The sequence below is a fragment of the Siphateles boraxobius genome, unplaced genomic scaffold, assembly GCF_051911475.1.
Source record: "Siphateles boraxobius isolate OS27281-9 unplaced genomic scaffold, OSU_SipBor_1 31, whole genome shotgun sequence".
Taxonomy (NCBI): Eukaryota; Metazoa; Chordata; class Actinopteri; order Cypriniformes; family Leuciscidae; genus Siphateles; species Siphateles boraxobius.
Window position 1 is genome coordinate 2,711,879 of NW_027508931.1, and position 21,745 is coordinate 2,733,623.

A 21,745-nucleotide genomic window follows, 5' to 3' on the forward strand; every position below is an offset into this window, starting at 1 on the left:
TTAAGTATAAATATGTGACATACATATTTGTTTCCCACATATTTAATAATATGTAAACATACATGCATGTGATACTGATGCATTGAAATAAGTACATATATGCATACATATGCGTCTTAGGCTACATATATTTAACATTTATGTGCATATACGGGAAAATATATATGGCACTTACATGAAAACAGCCATTTTTGCTATATTGTTTCATGTGTCTATGTGTTTATATGAATTTTGCATATATTCTCATATAGGCAGCAGACATACATGGGCACTGACATTAGGCTATATATGTAATTTACTTATATTGACATTACATTTCTGTATGGGTAATCCCCGGGATCATGCTACAAACATGATGATCTTATAGAACATGATGGACAGTGGCTGTGTTTTTTGTTTACATAGTCTTGCTTTAACGGTTATTAATATAAAATAGTATACTGCAAAAAAACAAACAAACAAAAAACAGTTGACTGTAAAGCTATTCTATTGCTGTTATATATAAATATTGTCCAACATTCCCAATTATCTGATATAGCATGTCCTTTACTTACTGTTATATGTTGGTATTAATTCAGTGTTTGTAATGCTAATACTAAAGGTTTTGTGGGGAAAAAGTAGAAAACTTGTCTAAGTCTGTGAAATAAACTGGATTTGATGATCACTAGTCTAGGGATTGTAGTTATTCTGTGTTGTTATCATTCAGTTTGGATTTGATCTTTAATGTAGGCTACTTTAAAAAAATTACAAAGCAGCTGATATTGCCATAGCGACAGCAAAAAGCTAGTGGATAGTGATGGGAAGTCCGGCTCTTTTCAAAGAATCGGCTTTTAGAGCGGCTCGTTCGCGAACGACACATCAACACTAGTGGACTGCCGAGGCGCTTTCACCCCAAAATGGCGGGAGCGTAGCGCTGCTGCTGGGTGCTGGGTGTTGCAATGGAACGTTCTATTGAGTTTCGCCTCTTGTTCTTCTATACTCTTTGCTACTACTATTACTACTACTACTACTAATAATAATAATAATAATAATAATAATAATAATAATAATGATGATGATGATGATGATGATGATGATGATGATGATGATAATAATAATAATAATAAGAAGAAGAAGAAGAAGAAGAAGAAGAAGAAGAAGAAGAAGAAGAAAAGAAAGTTAGGCTAAATGACCACGCATAATGATCTATGTAAACATATAACATCTTTTTTTTTTTTTTAAATGTTATAAACCAGAAGAAAACAGGCAGATTGTAAATCACGACTGTATGACAAATAAAGATAATAAATAAGAAAGTTAATATTACTGCACTGTTACTTTATCATTGCATCATCCAGTTCCGTCCTTAGCATAGTTGACATATCCAGTCCCGTCTTTGTCTTGACCGACAGCATCCTAAACCAATAGAAACTACGTACACTGAAACATCACTCTTCCTAAACCAATCATCTATGTTGTTGGCGGCACTTTATCGTCTCTCCTCGTTTTGGTTTCAACCGGCGTGGGAAGTAGTGTGACTGGCTTCTGAAGCGGCTGTAAGATTATTATTCGTAAGTTTCATTAGCTTTATATTTGTTTCATGACGTTATATGTCATTTGTTTTTACTATATATCTTTATGGACAGTATCATGAGACTGTATGAATCCAGTTACATGGTGGTTTAGTGAATGACTGGATTGTCAGCTTAGCCTAGTCTCGTGCTTAGAGGAAGCATGCTATTGTAAAATAAAGACAAAAGAAAAATCTGATAGACTGTACTATTCACCGCTTTATGTAAGTTACTTTGACATAATGACTGGGTTACTTGTCTAATACAGAATCCAGATAATGCAAATCATGATGGAGATGTTGATGTGCACAAGTCAGCACTTGCATAATACTGTAGTCTAACGTTATAGGGGTTTGGCCTATGTCAGTGCACTGGTTAATGCAGGCAGCAAAAAAAAAACATTAGTTTTTATTTATATAGGTGTAAAACTATCATGTAATTTGCGTTTATATGGTTCTGTATTCATGGGAATGTGGTTTCGTAGGTATTCGTATTGTAGTAAATCGTGTTATACTTCCTCTAGGATTATAGAACATCATAATGGCTCTTCATCTCACATTTTTATGTGCCAAAGCTTTCTTCTATTGTCAGGTGAACCTCACTGTGTGCAGGTCATGGTCTGTGGACTTGTTTTGCTCACTAATGTTGCACCATGTTAAGTGCCCGTTTCTCATGTCCTTCACAAAGCATTGTCATGCATTTTACTATGTATTGTTTAACATTTTTATCAAGGATTCAACAAAAAGGTTGCACTAAAGGGCCAGTAATTTCTTTTGAATTTGAAGGTTTTTTGTTTTTTGCTGCAGTCTTTGCCAGGTCGTTCCTGAATAGATTTAATATCAGTAAGGTTTTTATTAGTACCCCCCCCCCCCCAATTATTTTTTTGCAAAGAAAAAATAACATGTATATTCTGACACATAAAAACATGATGGGTCGTGGGTCCAGTAAAACCATTGACTGGACGAGCGAAAATGTGTTCCTTATTTTTGAGCACTTATTGATTGTAAATCAAGTTCAGCTTTATATTAAAATAATAACTATTTTCAAAGTCCAGTTTCTGGCATGCATGGCTGGAGTGGTTATCTAGTTGTCATTTGGAAAAAGCTGTCTTTGTGTTTTGAATGAGTTGTAAAGGGAGTGGTGCTGTAAATACTTCAGGGATGTCTATTGTTTGCTGAATACTGGCTCCACCTGCTGAGGAGCTTCCTTTAATATTCCTGTGAGGAAGATTCAAGTCTACTATCTTGAAATTCGCATACAATTTTTGCATTTTGCCCGTAGTGGTAGTTGCACAGAACTTTCAGATTAATGAAATAGCCATTACCCTCCGCTGATTCACCATGGTAAAATAAATGATTTGAATAAATGTATTAATATATCCACAAATGACCCCATACATCTGAAAGAAAAACATTAAGTAATTCGAAAATATTATTTGCAACTGCAATAAAAGAATGATGATTTAGTGAAAAAATAGTAAAATCTCACTTTGTGCTCATATTTGGGGGCAGTTGTGGGCGTGGCCTACTGGTTAGATAGTCAGACTGGTAACATAAAGGTTGCGGGTTTGATTCTCAAAACCAGGGGGAATTGTCCGAGAGGTGCCTTTGAGCAAGGCATCCAACCCCCAATTGCTCCCTGGGCTGCCCACTGCTCCGTATGTGTCTCCATGGTTTGCAGTGTGTGTGTGTTCACTACTCACTGCTACTAATGTGTGTACGCTAACTTGGATGGGTTAAATGCAGAGGACAAATTCAGAGTATAGGTTACCAGTGTCTAGCAGTTAGAATTTTGTCTGTTTAGTGGGTTTTCAAGCTTTACTTCCTCACTAAACGGGTTCGTCTCTTGAATGTCCCGGTATGAATGCAGATAATTTGGTGATCCTGAGGTGTGCAGATGTTCGTTACCATCCTTGATTGTTGACGGTTAATAGCATAACAAGCTGCAGCTGCATGTTTACTCCACCCGCTGTTTTTGTTTTTTATATCCCTAGTCCCCTGAGAAAAACACAACCAGCATGGACACTTCGCTGACTGCTGCACAGATCCGTGAGAAGTTCATTGACTTCTTCCGTCGCTATGAGCACCAGTATGTCCACTCCTCAGCCACCATTCCGTTAGATGACCCCACTCTGCTCTTTGCCAATGCCGGAATGAACCAGGTTAGGAGATTTGAACCTAGTTACATACACTGAACAAAATTATAAACGCAAAACTTTTGTTTTTGCCCCCATTTTCATGAGCTGAACTCAAAGATCTTAGATTTTTTCTGTGTACACAAAATGCCTATTTCTCTCAAATGTTGTTCACAAATCTGTCTAAATCTGTGTTAGTGAACACTTCTCCTTTGGTGAGATAATCCATCCACCTCACAGGTGTGGCATATCAAGATTCTGATCAGACCGCATCATTATTGCACAGTTGTGCCTTAGCCTGGCCACAATAAAATGCCACTCTAAAATGTTCAGTTTTATCACACAGCACAATGCCACAGATGTTGTGAGTTTTGAGGGAGCGTGCAATTGGCACGCTGACTGCAGGAATGTCCACCAGAGCTGTTACCCGTGAAATGAATGCTCATTTCTATACCATAAGCTGAGTCCAAAGGCGTTTCAGAGAATTTGGCAGTACATCCAATCGGCCTCACAACCGCAGACCACGTGTAACCACAGCAGCCCAGGAGCTCCACACCTAGCATCTTCACCTCCAAGATCGTCTGAGACCATCCGCCCGGACAGCTGATGCAACAATCGGTTTGCATAATCAAAGAGATTCTGCACAAACTGTCAGAAGCCGTCTCAGGCAAGCTCATCTGCATGCTCGTCGTCCTCATCAGGGTTTTTAAAATGCATTTTATTGATGGCATTTTGAATGCACAGAGATACCGTGACGAGATCCTGTGGCCCATTGTTGTGCCATTCATCCACGACCATCACCTCATGTTGCAGCGTGATAATGCACGGCCCCATGTTGCAAGGATCTGTACATAATTCCTGGAAGTTGAAAACATCCCAGTTCTTGCATGGCCAGCATACTCACCGGACATGTCACCCATTGAGCATGTTTGGGATGCTCTGGATCGGCGTATACAACAGCGTGTTCCGAAGGAGTGGACCAACATTCCACAGGCCACAATCAACAACCTGATCAACTCTATGCGAAGGAGATGTGTTGCACTGCGTGAGGCAAATGGTGGTCACACCAGATACTGACTGGTTTTCGGACCCCCCAATACAGTAAAACTGCACATTTTAGAGTGGCCTTTTATTGTCAGTCTAATACCCCTTTTCCACCAAAGCAATTTGAGAGCCGGTTCGGAGCCGTGTTTCGACAGCCAAAGAACCGGTTCTCGGCCAGGAAAACTGGTTCCAAAGCGGCACCAACGCTTTGCCGGACTAGAACCAGAGAACCGTTCTTTTACCACGTCATGCTAACGTCGGGGGCTGGGGGCGGGTTTAGATGTGTTCTAAAATATCTTTTCTGACCGCAAAGCCAGGAGAAACATTTGCAGAAACACGATGTAGTCCGCCATTGTAATTGTTATGCCTGAAGTTGGAGCAAGCGTTTCTAGCTTTTTTTTTATTTTAATTTTTTTTTATTGAAAACATTATGTAAGCAAAGAAGAAAACAGTCACAATATAAAACAAATAAACGGAAAGAAAAAAAGACACAAGACAGGGGTACATAACTAATCAGAAAAGATTACATATCAAAGGAAAGACTTACATATTTCAATTGTTTTTAAAGCCTTCTTGGTACACGAGTTAGAGATAATCCCAAAGTAATGTACTTGCAAGTGTTTCTAGCTGAGACGTATAGCGACGTAACGACGTTGTTCGCTGAGCGCTCTAGTCAGTGGAAAAACAAACAGGTTCTAAGAAGGGTCGCAAGTTGAACCAACTCCGAACCAACTTTTAACCAGCACCAGTTCCGAACCAGTTCTTTTTTGGTGGAAAAGGGGTATCAGGCACACCTGTGCAATAATCATGCTGTCTAATCAGCATCTTGATATGCCACACCTGTGAGGTGGATGGATTATCTCGGCAAAGGAGAAGTGCTCACTAACAAAGATTTAGACAGATTTGTGAACAATATTTGAGAGAAATAGGCCTTTTGTGTACATGAGTTCAGCTCATGAAAAAGGGGGCAAAAACAAGTGTTACATTTATGATTTTGTTCAGTGTAAATGGGTGTCTAATTTGTTATAGTAAATTAATTGTTATCTTCATCTTCTCAATAGTTCAAGCCCATCTTCCTGAACACCATCGACCCGTCCCACCCCATGGCCAGACTTCGCCGTGCTGCAAACACACAGAAGTGCATTCGTGCCGGTGGCAAGCACAATGATCTTGATGATGTGGGCAAAGACGTGTACCATCACACTTTCTTTGAGATGTTAGGCTCTTGGTCCTTTGGAGATTATTTCAAAGTAAGGGATAGAGAGAGGTGTTATATATTGTAAAATCCTCATGGCTTATCTCTTCATAGTACCGAATTTTTATATGTGCTGTAAAAATGATGAATGAAAAATGAATTTTGGTCTTTTCTCTTTGCATCCCTTCATTTCTTTTTTTGCTCCTCCTATATCTAGCACCTGGCCTGCAAGATGGCACTGGAGCTGCTGACGCAGGAGTTTGGCATACCTATTGAACGCCTCTATGTAACTTATTTTGGTGGTCATGCTGATGCAGGCCTGGAGCCTGACCTGGAGTGCAAGCAGATCTGGCTGGACTTGGGGTGAGTACAAAATATGTACAAGGTTTATTGAGGTATTGATGTATCATAGTAAGATATTTCTCGTTTGTCTCGACTCGGTCCCAGAATGGAGGAGAGCCGTATTCTGCCCGGCAGTATGAAAGATAATTTCTGGGAGATGGGTGACACTGGACCATGTGGACCATGCAGCGAGATCCACTTTGATCGCATTGGAGGTAGAGATGCCGCCCACTTGGTCAACATGGATGACCCGAATGTGCTTGAAATCTGGAACCTGGTGTTCATCCAGTTTAACCGGTAAACTACTGCTCCTTGTTAACTACAACTAACAATGGTAAACACTTTATTAAAAGTTCACACATTCTTAAAGATATTATTTTTTAAGACACTTCTTATGTAATGTATTGTTCATATCAGGGCTCCAGACTGTGACCAAACATTTGAGAGTGTGCGACTGAATTTTACATCCAGTCGCACATGTGCGACCAGTAAATTTGCCCCCACTTTTTTTTCTTTTTTTTTTTACAGTTAAACTCGGAAGGGGCGCGTCAATGAATCCGTAATGTGTGGCAGGCCAATGAATGTGAGAAGAATAGGGCAAGGCCACTGTAAGTGGCTAATGTGTGTAGGGGGCGGGTCCTAGAGATAACGAGCGCCCGTAAATGTCTGTGGGAAGGAGACAGAGAAAATATCAAAACCATCTATATATGTGCGTCTGAGCTATGGATGAGTCACGATTTTCAAATATTCGATAAGTTGATTTTATTATAGAATATCGAATAGGTTGTGTGATTATTCTCTATAAAAAATCCCCATTGATTTCGGTTCTGATGCGGTGACACGTTCATGTAACCAGAGGGTGGCAATGCCAATAATGCATCTAAAAGCGGTCAATCAACTCTCAGACAACAGAAGAAGATACACATTGTCTCACACCAGAGCATGTGAACGGGCTGGTAATATTTCCTCCAGAGCGGAGAGCGCATTTCTGAAGATTACGCGCCGCTCGCTCAGAACGCCCGCGGTGACGTGCTGGTTAACATATGTGAAATAAGTAGGGCTGCCCGTGCACGAAGTTATGTATACTATATGGGAGAGAATGATAAACCATAATGAGCGTTTTCGTAATATATTGCATATTTCGCATCTCAACGCACGCATAAGCTTGCCACAAAAAAACGGCAAAAGTAATGATTATGTATGAAACATTTGAACTGTTTATTAATAATTAATAATTCTGTCAGTGTCGACTGCAAAGATAAAGTTAATGATGCAGAGTCACCGTCTTCGCAGTGAACGCGCCTGTAGAGAGAAATGCACACTCCATACGAATTAACCTAGGCTATATAAGCAGAGAGCAGCCCATTTCTATTTGTTTTTTAATTATTTTGTTTAGACATTTCAAGCTTTCTATAGATATACTTCTCAGGTCTTTGAGGCAAGTATCTTATACGCTGAGTTTCGGTTGATTTATGAGACGCGCTCCAGTTCACGCGCCCACGCCTCCGTGTCCTGATTATTATCGTCTACTATATTTGCTTCTTATTTATTAATCCAGACAATTTGTTGATGAAACATTGATTAAAATGAAGATACAATTTATACTAAACGAAATTCACAAAACATTCTACAAAACAAAACTTAATAAATGGTAAAAATCATGTCTGACACATTCCAAATGTTTTCCGACATATTGGGCATCTTATGCTCCTATCTGACTCATCTTATGTGGTTCCCTTTTCATATAATCAACAGGAATGAAATAAATAAAAAACATTATATTATGAAACATAAATATAAAACGTAGGCCTATGTTTTAGATTTTGTTTAACTTATATTTAAGCGTCACACCCCTCCGCTTTGCTCACATGCTCTGGTGCATGTGATGGAGGGGTGCGATTTTCGAATAATATTCAAATAATACCCAGTGATCTTCGAATATAATTTTTGCTTGAAATGCCCATCCTAGTCTGAGCAATGAACAAGCGAACTATGACTCATTCTTCCGACCTGCGGCTAGTGTGCCAGTCTACTGTGTCACAGTCAGATGGTGATTCAGAGGTTTGTGTGGCGAAAAAGGCCAGAACTCACCATTTTAGGGAAGACTGGCTGCGAGAATTCAGCTTGTTCAGGTAACGTTACTGTAAGGAGACGACCTCCATGAACTGCGAATGTTGCAGTCGTTACCCCAAAACTGCAGGGAACACGAAGTTTGCCGACAGCGCAGTATTGTTTGTATCTATGAAATGACCGAAAGGTTACTTAGCACTTTGTTACTTAGCACTTGTTATATTCTGAATGTATGGTATATTTTTTTTCCTACTTGTACTGACATGACAGCGATGGTGCTGTCCGTTTACCTTATTGTTGCATCTTCAAAAGTGCACAATAAAATGTGATACTGATATTGAAACAGCACATTGTAATTTCTGCATCTCAAAGATTTTTATTAGTAATACAGTGGAAATTACTAGAAATGTGAATATTTGGTCAGCATGTTGATTTACGGTGTGTGCCCCTAAATTTTCTGGTTGTGCCCCTAAAATTTTCAGTTGGTGGCCACTGTGCTCCTTGTGAAAAAAGTTAGTCTGGAGCCCTGCATATGAATGCACAATATATCAGTTATTGACTGAAATTAGAGATTGTTTTTAATTGATGTCAGCCTATATTGGATATCTAATATTTAAGTAGAATAATATTTAAAACAATTATTTGAATGTTTGATTTGTTCAATGGATGGATTTTTTATTTTTTTGCCATTTATTGGTTATCAGTTAAACTTACATATAAATAAAATTTATTTAAAGGTGCTCTAAGCGATGTTGGGTGATGTCTCTTCTCGTTGACCTTCGAAGTATTGTCAAACAAAACGGAGGCTAGCTCGACCCTCCCTCCTCCTCATCCCGTCCCCTCCCCCTCCCTTCCATGCTTCCCTATTCTTTGTTATTTGTTCATCGGAACGTCGTCTCTTTGGTCGTGTGTCGGCCATATCAAAATTCTCAAGAATATAACATTTTAACGTTAGTCGTTTTTCGTTCTAGGACATCTCTCCTCTAGCTAACTTCCCTCTTCATGCTTCTCTCTCCTCCACTCCCCACACCCCCCCTTCATGTGTAATGCTCACTAACCCCCCATCCCCCACCCCCAAATCATTCTTGGTGGTTATTGGCTGGAACACTGTTTGGTATGTTTCATGGTCCAGGTTGGACCAGTTTGTTTTTGTTGCTGTTTGTGGAGCCTGGGCTGTCTACAGAGACCGCGTTTTTTACAGTGTGTTTATGGGACAGGCAGCTAGCGGATAGTGAGGCGATGTTGGCTTTATGTGACAATAAAAATTTCGGCCTAAAAAACGCGTGACATCCCCTTTAAAATATTCTATATATTAATTGAATTGCATGAAATTGATAAAACATTACAGTAATGATATTTATAATATGTTACAAAGCATTTCTCTTTAAAGTAAACACTTTAACTTTATTTTCATCAAAGAATCCTGAAAAAAATCACAGTTTCCACAAAAATATCAAACAGCAACTGATTTCAACATGGATGCTAATAAATGTTTCTTGAGCTCCAAATCAGCATATTAAAATTATTTCTGAAGGATCATGTGACACTGAAGACTGGAGTAATGATGCTGAAAATTCAGCTTTGCTATCACAGGAATAAATTACATTTTAATATCTCTTATGCTTTTGATCAAATAAATGTAACCTTGGTGATCATAAGAGACTTTCAAAACTTTTAAAAAATCATTCTGACCCCAAACCTTTGAATGGAAGTATAATTTCTAGGGATGGGGCCGATCCGATCCAGTATCGGTATCGGCTCCGATACAGCCATTTTTGCCGGATCGGGTATCGGTCAGACGAGGCCGATCTAAATCCGATATTGTGTGTTTACTATTGTGTTATTGTTAAGCCCCACAAAAGTATTATAAAGCACCATTAAGTGTTCGTGCACTATATTATAAGTGTTCTGAAGCCATTCTATAGTATAATGTGAGATAGAAATGAATATTTAAGTCATTAAATTCAAGATCACGTAAACTGTTCCCTCCGCTGCGGCTGTCAATCATTCTTCATTCAGCATTCAACAGCGCGTCGCGTTCGGTTATGACAGTCAACTCGATGAAACTCTCCAAGATGATTCAATTACTATTATTATACTTGATCTGTAGATAAAGCTCTATGGTTTCGGATAAAATGACTATCTTGCTGGACTTGCTGTACCTTAATCATGTTACTTTTTAACGTGTGTCTGTTAGATCACAACACTGGAGAGCACTATAATTGTTCTTCAAGCACACAGTAACTGAAATTTAAAACTGTTAAAAGAAAAGGCTGAATAAACTATTGCATAGATAGATACTGTACAATACATACACTACGCATCAATATGTCTTTCCTTTGTGCGTTGAACTTTTCAATGCGGACTCGACGCGCTGCGCGCTGTGACTCCATGTTGCTTCAAGCGCATCATTCTGCGCTCGGGATGCGCATAAGCGCTTTGTGCCGCACTGTATTGGAGTCTTTCATAATCGTATCATAATACTTTTGCGCAATGAAAGATTATTAAATGTCCCATCTATCATATGTTGCTGCCTCAATAAACAGCTGTGCTATACATTAAAAAAATGTCTTAATTTTATAGTAGCTAGACTATATATAAAATAATTTATCTTTTTGATTTTTGTTATCTTGTTTTTTATGAATGTATTTTACAACAATACAAACAGCAATGTGTAACGTTTTACCAGATTTGGTGCTGGTGCCTACACTTATTGTCTCTTATTTGTTTCTAACCTTATACTTACCTCAAGTTGCCTTTTGGGACATACATGCATACATATCATACTTGCCTGTAGAGAGAAGTTTATTGCAGCATCATATAAAATCAACAATAATGATAATAATAATATTAAAGCAAACACAGCTCTGGTATCGGAATAGTATCGGTATCGGCCGATATCCAAATTCAGGTATCGGGATCGGATCGGAAGTGAAAAAATGCGGATCGGTGCATCCCTAATAATTTCATTATTGAATTTTAACATTGTTGCCATATTGAAACCTGTAATTCTTTACACAAAGATACTGTAAGTATTCACATATTGTTCTAAACGCATATGGCTTGGCCTCTCCATGCAGGGAGTCGGAGACAGTGCTAAAGCCTCTGCCAAAGAAGAGCATTGACACAGGGATGGGACTGGAACGCTTGGTCTCTGTACTGCAAAACAAGATGTCCAACTACGACACTGACCTGTTTATCCCTTATTTTGAAGCCATTCAGAAGGTACAATCATTTAAAAAAAAAACACACACACGAGACATGACCAAACTCTCTTTTGCATGTAATTGTAAAAAATGTCTTGGTTCTCAGGGCACAGGTGCAAGGGCATATACAGGAAAGGTTGGCTCAGAAGACACAGATGGTATCGACATGGCATACCGTGTCCTGGCTGATCACGCCCGAACCATTACTATCGCCTTGTCTGATGGCGGGAGACCTGACAACACAGGCAGAGGGTGAGGTGATGGTGTTATAGTTTGCGTGTACTTGATATATACCCAATGTATGTATATGTGACCCTGTTTTTGTGTTCGCAGCTATGTGCTGAGGAGAATTCTACGTCGTGCAGTGCGATACTCTCATGAGAAGCTGGGTGCACAGAGGGGTTTTTTCGCTTCCTTAGTAGATGTAGTGGTTAAGTCCCTGGTAAGGCCTCTACCTCTACAATTTTTTTCTCTCATAACTTTGTGCATATGGAACCTCCTTTCTGCTGCTTTGACAGTTATTCAATGTGGCAGCCGATGCACTATTGAAATGCACTTTCATTACGTAGTTTCAGTTCTATCTCTGATAGGCATTTAATGGTTCATGGCTCTCTACAGGGTGATGCTTTTCCAGAGTTAGGGAAAGATCCTGATATGGTAAAGGACATCATCAATGAGGAAGAGACACAGTTCCTCAAAACCCTTAGCAGGGGTCGACGTATCCTGGACCGCAAGATCCAGAGTCTTGGAGACAGCAAGACTATTCCAGGTAAAGCACATACTACCACACAGATGTTCTTTTAAGGCATCTTCAGACCTGTAAATCGTCTGATTATATATCAGTACAGTTACATTTTTTATATATACTAGGGATGCAGGATATATCGACCATATATCGATATCAGCCGATAAATGGTCTTTTTTGATGTTATCGTTATCGATCCGATAAGATAATTTGGCCGATATATCACAGCCGATAGATAATAGATTATTTACTTCAGTTGAGAGATGCGCGCTGTTCGCCATGATGGTTCTGAATGATTGGATTCACTTCGAAAAGGAAGATACAGTTCAGTGCAACATGTGCAGCACAAATCTGTCACATAGGCTTCATAACATTATAATAAAAACGCCTGTAAAAGAATGTTGTGAATTCTTGTTCGCCAGTGTTTCAGCGCGACAAGCGTGTTGTGGTGGAAAGAGCGCATCTATGGAGTTAAGCCTTCATGACAAGCATAGTCAAGTTCTCTTGAGCATTCGCAGCATTCTGTGCCATTGTAAGTTGTAATACGTTTATTTTGTGTATATATATCTGATTAATCTAATATAGGATGCGTTTGGTTGAGTTAATGAACGATGCAGTAGCGCTTCATTGTACCGATCATCTTTATAGCCTATTTAGCGTTCGCGCATCTCAAACAGCAATGCACATTCCTAACTATAATTGGGACTGTCATATACATGCCATTATAATGAGAACACTATTGTAATAAAACGTTGTGAATTCTCTGGGTTTAGTTGCCGTGTTTCAGCGAGTTGTTGTGGGAATAGCGCGTCCAGAACAGGGATTACTACAACATTGTGACCAGCACAAGTTCGATTGTGCATTCACGTCATTTTGTGCAGATAAGTCGTAATATAAAGTTGATGTAAAATAAATATCTGATTAATCTCACATATGATGCGTTTCGTGGATTTAAACAGCCTGCTAGAAAAGTTCTTCAGTTTCCCGGTGCTCGTTCTCTTCAGCTTAAGCGCGCGCAGATTGAACAACAATGCAAAACATTAAAAGCTATGATTGGGACTATCATATAATTATAATTGTATTCACTATTGTAATAAATTTGTAAATTCTTTGGGTATGCATTCTTCAGCAACCGTTGAGTTGATTAACCTTCTAGCAAAGCGATTCGGTTTAACGTTCGTTCTCTTCAGCTTCAGCGCGAACAGCTCATGTCATTTGAAACAGTAACTAAGCTATTAAAGATGTTTACTATCACTGTAATATTAAAAATGTTTAATTTTTTTCAAAAACATTGTGTTATAATTTAATAACTACCATTATTTTTTTCTCGTATTATTTTCATCAACGATATCAGGGAACTACACTAAACTTTTCCACTGGTGGCACTTGCGCTACTAACTTTTTCAGTTACTAGCGCAAAATATGATTTGGTCGCACAAATTATTTATAGTAAGCCACTCTGGATAATAATGAACAATAATGAAACTGTATTGCATACAGATGTGCTTTTTATTTTACTTGCCATGTTTTAAACCACATGCCGCCTTGTTTTTGTTTTCTTTAACATTGGTTGGGATAGATTTACTGCAATAGAAAATACTGTACACAATCAAGAGCAAAATGGATTTCAACATGCTATGGTTTGCACAGATGGGCAGACTCGTGAACTCGTAATTAGTGATGCACCGATGTGAAAATTGTGGCCGATACCGATAACCGATATTAATATTGCTGTTATAGCCGATACCGATATTTACCGATGTCGATATCCCTGTATAGAAAACAAATTTACTGATAATCAAATAAAGAGATATTTTTAAAAACTTTTCTTTTCTTTTTTTTACTTTAGAAATGACTGATATTGGGCACCTTTACCTGTGTGCAAAATATGTCACACATAGGACACGCATGCATTATATTGCATTGCATATAATGTGTGCTGGTCAACTTGTCTAAAATTAAGAAACCCCTAGAAAAGAGTCAAAACAAAAAAATGCAGAAAAAAAATAAAAATAAATTTATTTATTATTCCAATATCCAGGGAAAACGGCTTCTATTTGTGACGTGCTGTCTTTGCGTCTGAACATTGCACATTTTAAACAGGACACGCATTAGCTGAATAAATGTTAGCCAAGCCAATACAAACATATTTATAGAAAACAGTTGACAATGAATAGACAGAAGTCCAATAATAGCATAACGAATCACTTATTATAAAAATAATATCAAGTATAAGTTAGATGAATCCGACATAGGCCTATAATGAGGGCTGTGTTAGCAGTAAAACGTCCGTCATTTAACGCATTTTAAAAACACGGATGGATAATACAAAATGCTTTCTGACATTTTGACAGAAAAACAACAAGCAAGAACAAAATTTAAACTATAGCCAATTTTCATTTTATAATTATCTTCTCTCTCTCTGTGTGCGCGCGTCCGTGTTTGTGAGAGAGAGCTCGCGCAGCACTGATACAATGGTACGTTTTAATCTAAGTAACGGTCGCGGGGCTGAAGCCAACTTGATGTGTTGAATGCTTAGAGCCAGTGGTGTAGTCTAGTTTTTTGTAGTGAGTATACTGTGATATACCAGTTCTTTCACAAAACGATGTTGTTACGTTTACAAATCCTCACGCTTTTTAAAGTGGGTATACGGAGATCTTTGACATTTCCTAGTGGGTATACGGCGTATACCTGCGTATCACGTAGACTACACCACTGCAGAGCACGTTATAAAACGTATTCTTAAAATACACATTTCTGTTTTAGTAAATGCTCATAGTAAAGCATAGCATATTGCCTAAAAACATAGGTACAAAAATAATCAGTGATACATTTGCGACCCATTAAAAATTAGGGTCGCAATGGCATTTCAAAAGGTCGCATATGCGACCATTTTGGTCGCAGTGTAGTTCCCTGGATATGGTTTAAAAATAATTTCCTTATTGTCCATGCAGAGGCGATTCCATTTTATTGATCCATTTTGTTTCTTTATATGCAGCCCAATGTTATCCAATGACTGGCTTGCATTATTTAGGTATTTTATTTTTGTTAGGCAATAGATTTTTTGATAACACTTTACAATAAGGTCTCATTTGTTAATGCATTAACTAACAGAGAGCAATAGCCTTTGTTATAGTAGTTAATAAAATATGTGTGTTCATGTTAGTTCACAGTGCATTGACTAATGTTAACAGATACAACTTTCTTAAAAATTTCTTATAAAATTGTTGGTTCATGCTAACTAATGCTAACAAAATTAAACCTTATTATAAAATGTTACCATTTTTTTAATAAAGAAAGTTGCCCATAGGAGTGTAAAATTAATTTTAAAAGTTAAGGAATCATACACTGGTTCAAACTAGGCTATACTGTATTGTATATGTTTGATTTATGTTAAAAGTGTTTGAAACAAGGCTTTTAGATTTATCGACCAATATATCGGTTTTCGGCTTTCAAATGTAAAGAATTATCGGTTATCGGTATCGGCCAAAATGTTCATATCGGTGCATCCCTAATATATACATATATATACATCAACCACAGAATTCTTTTTCAGTCGGGCCGAGACCACCTCATTCAAGCGATCTTGGAGTGATTGTTTTGGTACGGATCCGAGAGCGATTGCCATGTTCATACAGGTCCTTCTCAAAAAATTAGCATATTGTGATAGTTCATTCTTTTCTGTAATGTAATGATAAAAGTTAAACTTTCATATATTTTAGATTCATTGCACACGAACTGAAATATTTCAGGTCTTTTATTGTTTTAATACTGATGATTTTGGCATACAGCTCATGAAAACCCAAAATTCCTATCTCAAAAAATTTGCATATTTCATCCGACCAGTAAAAGAAGTGTTTTTAATACAAAAAAAGTCAACCTTCAAATAATTATGTTCAGTTATGCACTCAATACTTGGTCGGCAATCCTTTTGCAGAAATGACTGCTTCAATGCGGCGTGGCATGGAGGCAATCAGCCTGTGGCACTACTGAGGTGTTATGGAGGCCCAGGATGCTTCGATAGCGGCCTTAAGCTCATCCAGAGTGTTGGGTCTTGCGTCTCTCAACTTTCTCTTCACAATATCCCACAGATTCTCTATGGCAGGCCAATTGAGCGCAGTAATACCATGGTCAGTAAACCATTTACCAGTGGTTTTTGGACTGTGAGCAGTTGCCAGGTCCTGCTGAAAAATGAAATCTTCATCTCCATAAAGCTTTTCAGCAGATGGAAGCATGAAGTGCTCCAAAATCTCCTGATAGCTAGCTGCATTGACCCTGCCCTTGATAAAACACAGTGGACCAACACCATCACTGACTGTGGGTACTTGACACTGGACTTCAGGCATTTTGGCATTTCCTTCTCCCCAGTCTTCCTCCAGACTCTGGTACCTTGATTTCCGAATGACATGCAAAATTTGCTTTCATCCGAAAAAAGTACTTTGGACCACTGAGCAACAGTCCAGTGCTGCTTCTCTGTAGCCCAGGTCAGGCGCTTCTGCGGCTGTTTCTGGTTCAAAAGTGGCTTGACCTGGGGAATGCAGCACCTGTAGCCCATTTCCTGCACACGCCTGTGCACGGTGGCTCTGGATGTTTCTACACCAGACTCAGTCCACTGCTTCCGCAGGTCCCCAAGGTCTGGAATCGGTCCTTCTCCACAATCTTCCTCAGGGTCTGGTCACCTCTTCTCGTTGTGCAGCGTTTTTTGCCACACTTTTTCCTTCCCACAGACTTCCCACTGAGGTGCCTTGATACAGCACTCTGGGAACAGCCTATTTGTTCAGAAATTTCTTTTTGTGTCTTACCCTCTTGCTTGAGGGTGTCAATGATGGCCTTCTGGACAGCAGTCAGGTCGGCAGTCTTACCCATGATTGCGGTTTTGAGTAATGAAACAGGCTGGGAGTTTTTAAAAGCCTCAGGAATCTTTTGCAGGTGTTTAGAGTTAATTAGTTGATTCAGATGACTAGGTTAATAGCTCGTTTAGAGACACTTTTCATGATATGCTAATTTTTTGAGATAGGAATTTTGGGTTTTCATGAGCTGTATGCCAAAATCATCAGTATTAAAACAATAAAAGACCTGAAATATTTCAGTTGGTGTGCAATGAATCTAAAATATATGAAAGTTTAATTTTTATCATTACATTATGGAAAATAATGAACTTTATCACAATATGCTAATTTTTGAGAAGGACCTGTATATGCTTAAACGAACCAAACTAAGGGTGAAAACACACCAGGTTTTGTAACAAATGCTCTAAACGAGCCAGGTGCTGAGCCAAACGCCCTTAGATGAGGTGCAGGGATGCAAGGGATGCACTTGTCACCTTTTGGTGAAAAACGTTTTTGAATCTTCATTTCAGTTTTTTTTTAATTGGAGGGATGGAGTTTGGGTTGCTTATAATCAGGGGTTAAAGTGGGCCGGAACGGTCCGGAACTGCGTTCCGGCACCTCAGATAAATTATTAAATAAATAGATTCATTAATCTCAACGAATCTCGCTGGTCGCGAGATGGGCCGACTGACCGACCAATGCATTTGGTGATAAAGTTAGTTTAATGTTTGATATTTCGCCGGACATTGTTTTCCCTTGCCACTGTTCTATAAGGTCGGCAGTCTTACAAAGATATCAATAGCAGGATTAGTTTTAAAATTATGTAACCATTATTGACATTTAATAGGCTATTTGTTCAAAATCACCGTGCATTAATGCTGCATATTTATACCTGAGAATGCTTTGATGCGTTTCCACAACGCATGCCTAAGGGAACGTCTGCCAATTCCACTAACTGCGTTAAACATAGCCTATAATTTGTATTATTTAAAATTACTTTTCAAATTCCAAAGCTTGTAGAAGGTTCCTATTGGCAATGCTGATCTGGTAGCCTTGAGTAAATTAACTTATCTAAGAAAATGATTCATAAAACTCATCAGTTGAGCCTATGTTTACTTTCTTCACTGACACAGACGAAAATGAAAAGACTATCAGTCAAAGTTCAGCTTTAGGATGGGAATACAGCAGGATAAGGAGACTGAGAGAGAAAGAAAGTTTAAGATGAGAGAGCAGGTATTGACAAATAATCTAATGATTGACATGGTTTTAAAGCTATTTATTATAAATTTTTTGGCCTTCAAAAGTCTTAAATTGCACTTATGTAGGTCAGAGAAATAAAATTTTCTTGGGGGCATGCGCCGCTCCTAACCCTCCTAACTACCTCACATTTAAATGCACACGGCTGTGGGGGATAATGTGGGCTGATGTGGCTACAATGCCAGGGCTAAATGTTCGGCCCAGTGTTCAGCAATTTTAAAATAGTATCGTCACCATATTAGTGTTCAAAATAAAACCATTAAAATATCAAGTAAATAAGTATTGTGATATGAGGTGCCACAGTGACACTCTTGTCCCAAAAAGTATTGTTATACCACGATACTCAATATGTTGTCCCACGGTGAGTCATTTTTCCCTTTTGCACCTACACAAAATTTTAGGGTCCCCCACCTACCAAATCCCACTTTAACCACTGCTTATAATTAGGGCTTTGCAATTAATCGAATTTCAATTTCAATTTCGATTTTGGCTCCCAACGATCTCCAAAATAGTACAATCGAGTAAAAACTATTATTTTGCCATGTTCTGTTTTGCAAGAACACTCTTATTTTGTCTTGTGTTCTGAATGACTCGCGCAAGCGCACATCCGTCCCTCCCGAAGCCATAAACTCTCTCAGCCTATACAGTCTGCAAGCACAATAAACTTCACAATAACAATTGGCTATATAGACTGTTTAATATAGACTGGAGTGAGACCATAGACGTATCTCGAGCTGTCGCAGATCTCTGCTCGATCAATGTAGCGCCTCAGTTAAAGTGAACGGCAGCGCGAGCGCACATGACCTGATCATCTGTTCCGCTTTACAGCACGAAACAAATCGAAAATGAACACATGGAGCGACATTAACGCTTGTCTGCTTGTCCGGGAAAAGGGGATTTTTAAGTTTCAAGTAAAAGAGTTTTACTTGCCCGACCGATCGAAACGCGAGATGGTTTTGATCTTATACAGTCAGTGTAAACAGAGATCGGTAATGGATAGTTTCTGGAAGCTGCGCTGCCTCTCTATTTGTGAGAGACATTAGTGGAAAAATCAAAACAAATGAGCCTAACAGCCTACACAAAAACTCACAGAAGAAACATACTGAGGTAGAAATGTTGAGTTTTTTTTAAACATATGTAGTTAAGTAACATAACACGACTAAGGGCTGTTCTATATCACAATTGCAAATGTTACATTGATTTTATAGTTTCATAAACAAGTAGCCTAGTTTATATGTAGTAACTTACATTTTAGACGCAATATTGACTGGTTTTGTTCTATTTCACCGACGAAAATAGTTACAAAAGAAAAGCATCACTAAGTGCTGTGTTTTGCTACTGAATGATTCATTATTTTGAACGAATCGTTTTAATGAATGACTCATTTATTAAGACGGTCACTTGTCGCCACCTATTGTTTTATTGTTAAAAGGTATCATTGATTTTAATTTTAATTTTATTATTTGTTTTAATCTCATATTTTTACAGATGTAATTTTGCAGTGTAAATTAAATTAATGAATACCAGCCTTTTTTATTACAACTGAATTTGATCAAATGTAAGAATTTGACATAAAACATATATTTAGTAATGTTTAATAAATTGTCCTTTATAAAGGCAAAAAACGCCCTGGTACCCCCTACAACAAATTAATTTGTAAACATGTCACCTTTTTCACCACTTGTGAGTTTGCAGGTCTGTTTAATAGTTCAAAAAGTACAATAAATGTTCACATTTTGATTTTTTTTTAAGAGTTGTTGAAAGGTGTCTTTTAATAAATTCCCAAAGTCATGTGAAATAATCATGTTAAATAATCATGATTTCAATACTTACCAAAATAATCGTGATTATGATTTTTCCATAATCGAGCAGCCCTACTTATAATGGGCATTTATAAAACGCAACACTCGCCAACCATCGTCCCAAAATTGTAATGAGAATTCTTTATAAATTTGTTGCCAACAGAAGAGAGGCTTTAAGGTTTCTCTGTGGTGTTTTTTGCCAAAATAAAAGCTCTATGGTTTAACATTTGGAAATAAAGAAATTAAAACTTTCTACTAGAAATTTTGTAGTATTGTATATAACTGGCATTGTTTTCTGTAGGTGACACAGCCTGGCTGCTGTACGATACGTATGGTTTTCCTCTGGACCTCACTGCCCTGATCGCTGAAGAAAGGGGAATGGGGGTGGACAAGCAGGCCTTTGAGGAGGAGAAGAAAGCTGCTCAGGTGGAACTCAGTTCATTCTTTTATGCAGTGTAATTTCCTTTAAAGGCACACTATGCAGGATTTCTGTTTTTGTCAAACAGCGACCCCTAGAGTCGCTGAGTACTTGTATTTAACGTTACTGTCGTAAATACCACTCATGCAGAGTGTAGCTGCACTCACGGCGTCTGCACTTTATAATAATAAAGTAGCCTACCGCGTTAGGCTAACCTGAGCCTAAATGCTAGATGACATCAATAAAGTTACATGTACGTCGCATTATTTCGTAACAATGTCCGTTATGATGTTGTTAGACATGATTATTGCAATTTATCATAATAGTTTGCAAATTGCACTCATTTACACTATTTACAACGTGTAGGCTTATGTCCTGATAATTATGTGAGATATTGACAACTGTTTTCATGATAATTGCAAGAATCAACTTTAACAGTGAAAGCCTGACCGAGTGGGACTCTTGTCCGGTTCCTCGCGCTGTCAGATTCTTGTTGCCTTTTTCTAGACTCTTCCAACTGCGCTTTCTTCGTTTTTTTCGCCATTCTGAAAACGCAGGTCCGATGTTTACTCGTGTCTGCACCCCTCCTCCTCCTTTAGCTCAATATTAAGCCAATATTTAGCCAATATTGATCCTTGTCCGGCCTTTTATTTTGTCACTCTCCCTTTTTCTCTTTCTAGTCTCCTCCGACAAAACCTTTGCCTTCTTCGTTTTAGTTGCTGCGGCCATGACAACAACATACAGACGGCAAACAAACGCTAGTTGGGCTCTCACGTCAGAATTTGAGGAAGTGGGGGGTGGTGGGGGAAGTGAGGTATGCCGTAAGGCAGTCAAATTTTGTAGTTCTTTTTGTGCTCGGGTTACTACCCAAACCCCGAAGTAACATAGTGCCAGTAAAAGCGATAGAGGCACTGTCAGGCTATGGCAGACGTGTCATTCAACCTATTTTAAGTCGATGTACCATCTCTCATGTCTTGGAAATATATTATGAAGGCTGAAAAACTACATAGTGTGCCTTTAAGCAGAATAAGCACAGAATAATTTCATAGTTATAAAACACAGAGGACTGAAAATCCACCTTTTACACTTCAACTGTAATGTTTCGGTGCCAAAATTCACATGTACCATTTGACTGATTTCATTTTGACCGTTT

The 21,745-nt window shown here is 38.4% G+C and overlaps 1 protein-coding gene and 1 long non-coding RNA gene across 3 annotated transcripts in view; one reads left to right on the forward strand and one right to left on the reverse strand.

The window, feature by feature from the left end:
• Positions 1-741: 741 nt before the first annotated feature.
• On the reverse strand, positions 742-903 carry LOC143696710 (uncharacterized). The gene is made up of 2 exons (XR_013186053.1): positions 853-903; positions 742-811 (listed from the first exon to the last, which is right to left on the reverse strand). It is a non-coding gene; the product is annotated as an uncharacterized LOC143696710 (long non-coding RNA).
• A 215-nt stretch (positions 904-1,118) lies between these two features.
• Positions 1,119-21,745, forward strand: part of LOC143696717 (alanine--tRNA ligase, cytoplasmic-like) — a 28,169-nt gene continuing 7,542 nt past the window's right edge. The window contains exons 1-10 of one of the 2 annotated variants that reach the window (XM_077193353.1): positions 1,119-1,550; positions 3,544-3,711; positions 5,790-5,978; positions 6,141-6,286; positions 6,371-6,562; positions 11,416-11,560; positions 11,648-11,793; positions 11,875-11,983; positions 12,160-12,310; positions 20,476-20,600. In XM_077193353.1, coding sequence (XP_077049468.1) covers positions 3,568-3,711; positions 5,790-5,978; positions 6,141-6,286; positions 6,371-6,562; positions 11,416-11,560; positions 11,648-11,793; positions 11,875-11,983; positions 12,160-12,310; positions 20,476-20,600 — 1,347 coding nt within the window. In that variant the 5' untranslated portion in view covers positions 1,119-1,550; positions 3,544-3,567. Of the gene's footprint in view, positions 1,551-2,073; positions 2,142-3,543; positions 3,712-5,789; positions 5,979-6,140; positions 6,287-6,370; positions 6,563-11,415; positions 11,561-11,647; positions 11,794-11,874; positions 11,984-12,159; positions 12,311-20,475; positions 20,601-21,745 lie in introns of those variants that run through there. The other variant, XM_077193352.1, reaches the window with a different exon arrangement.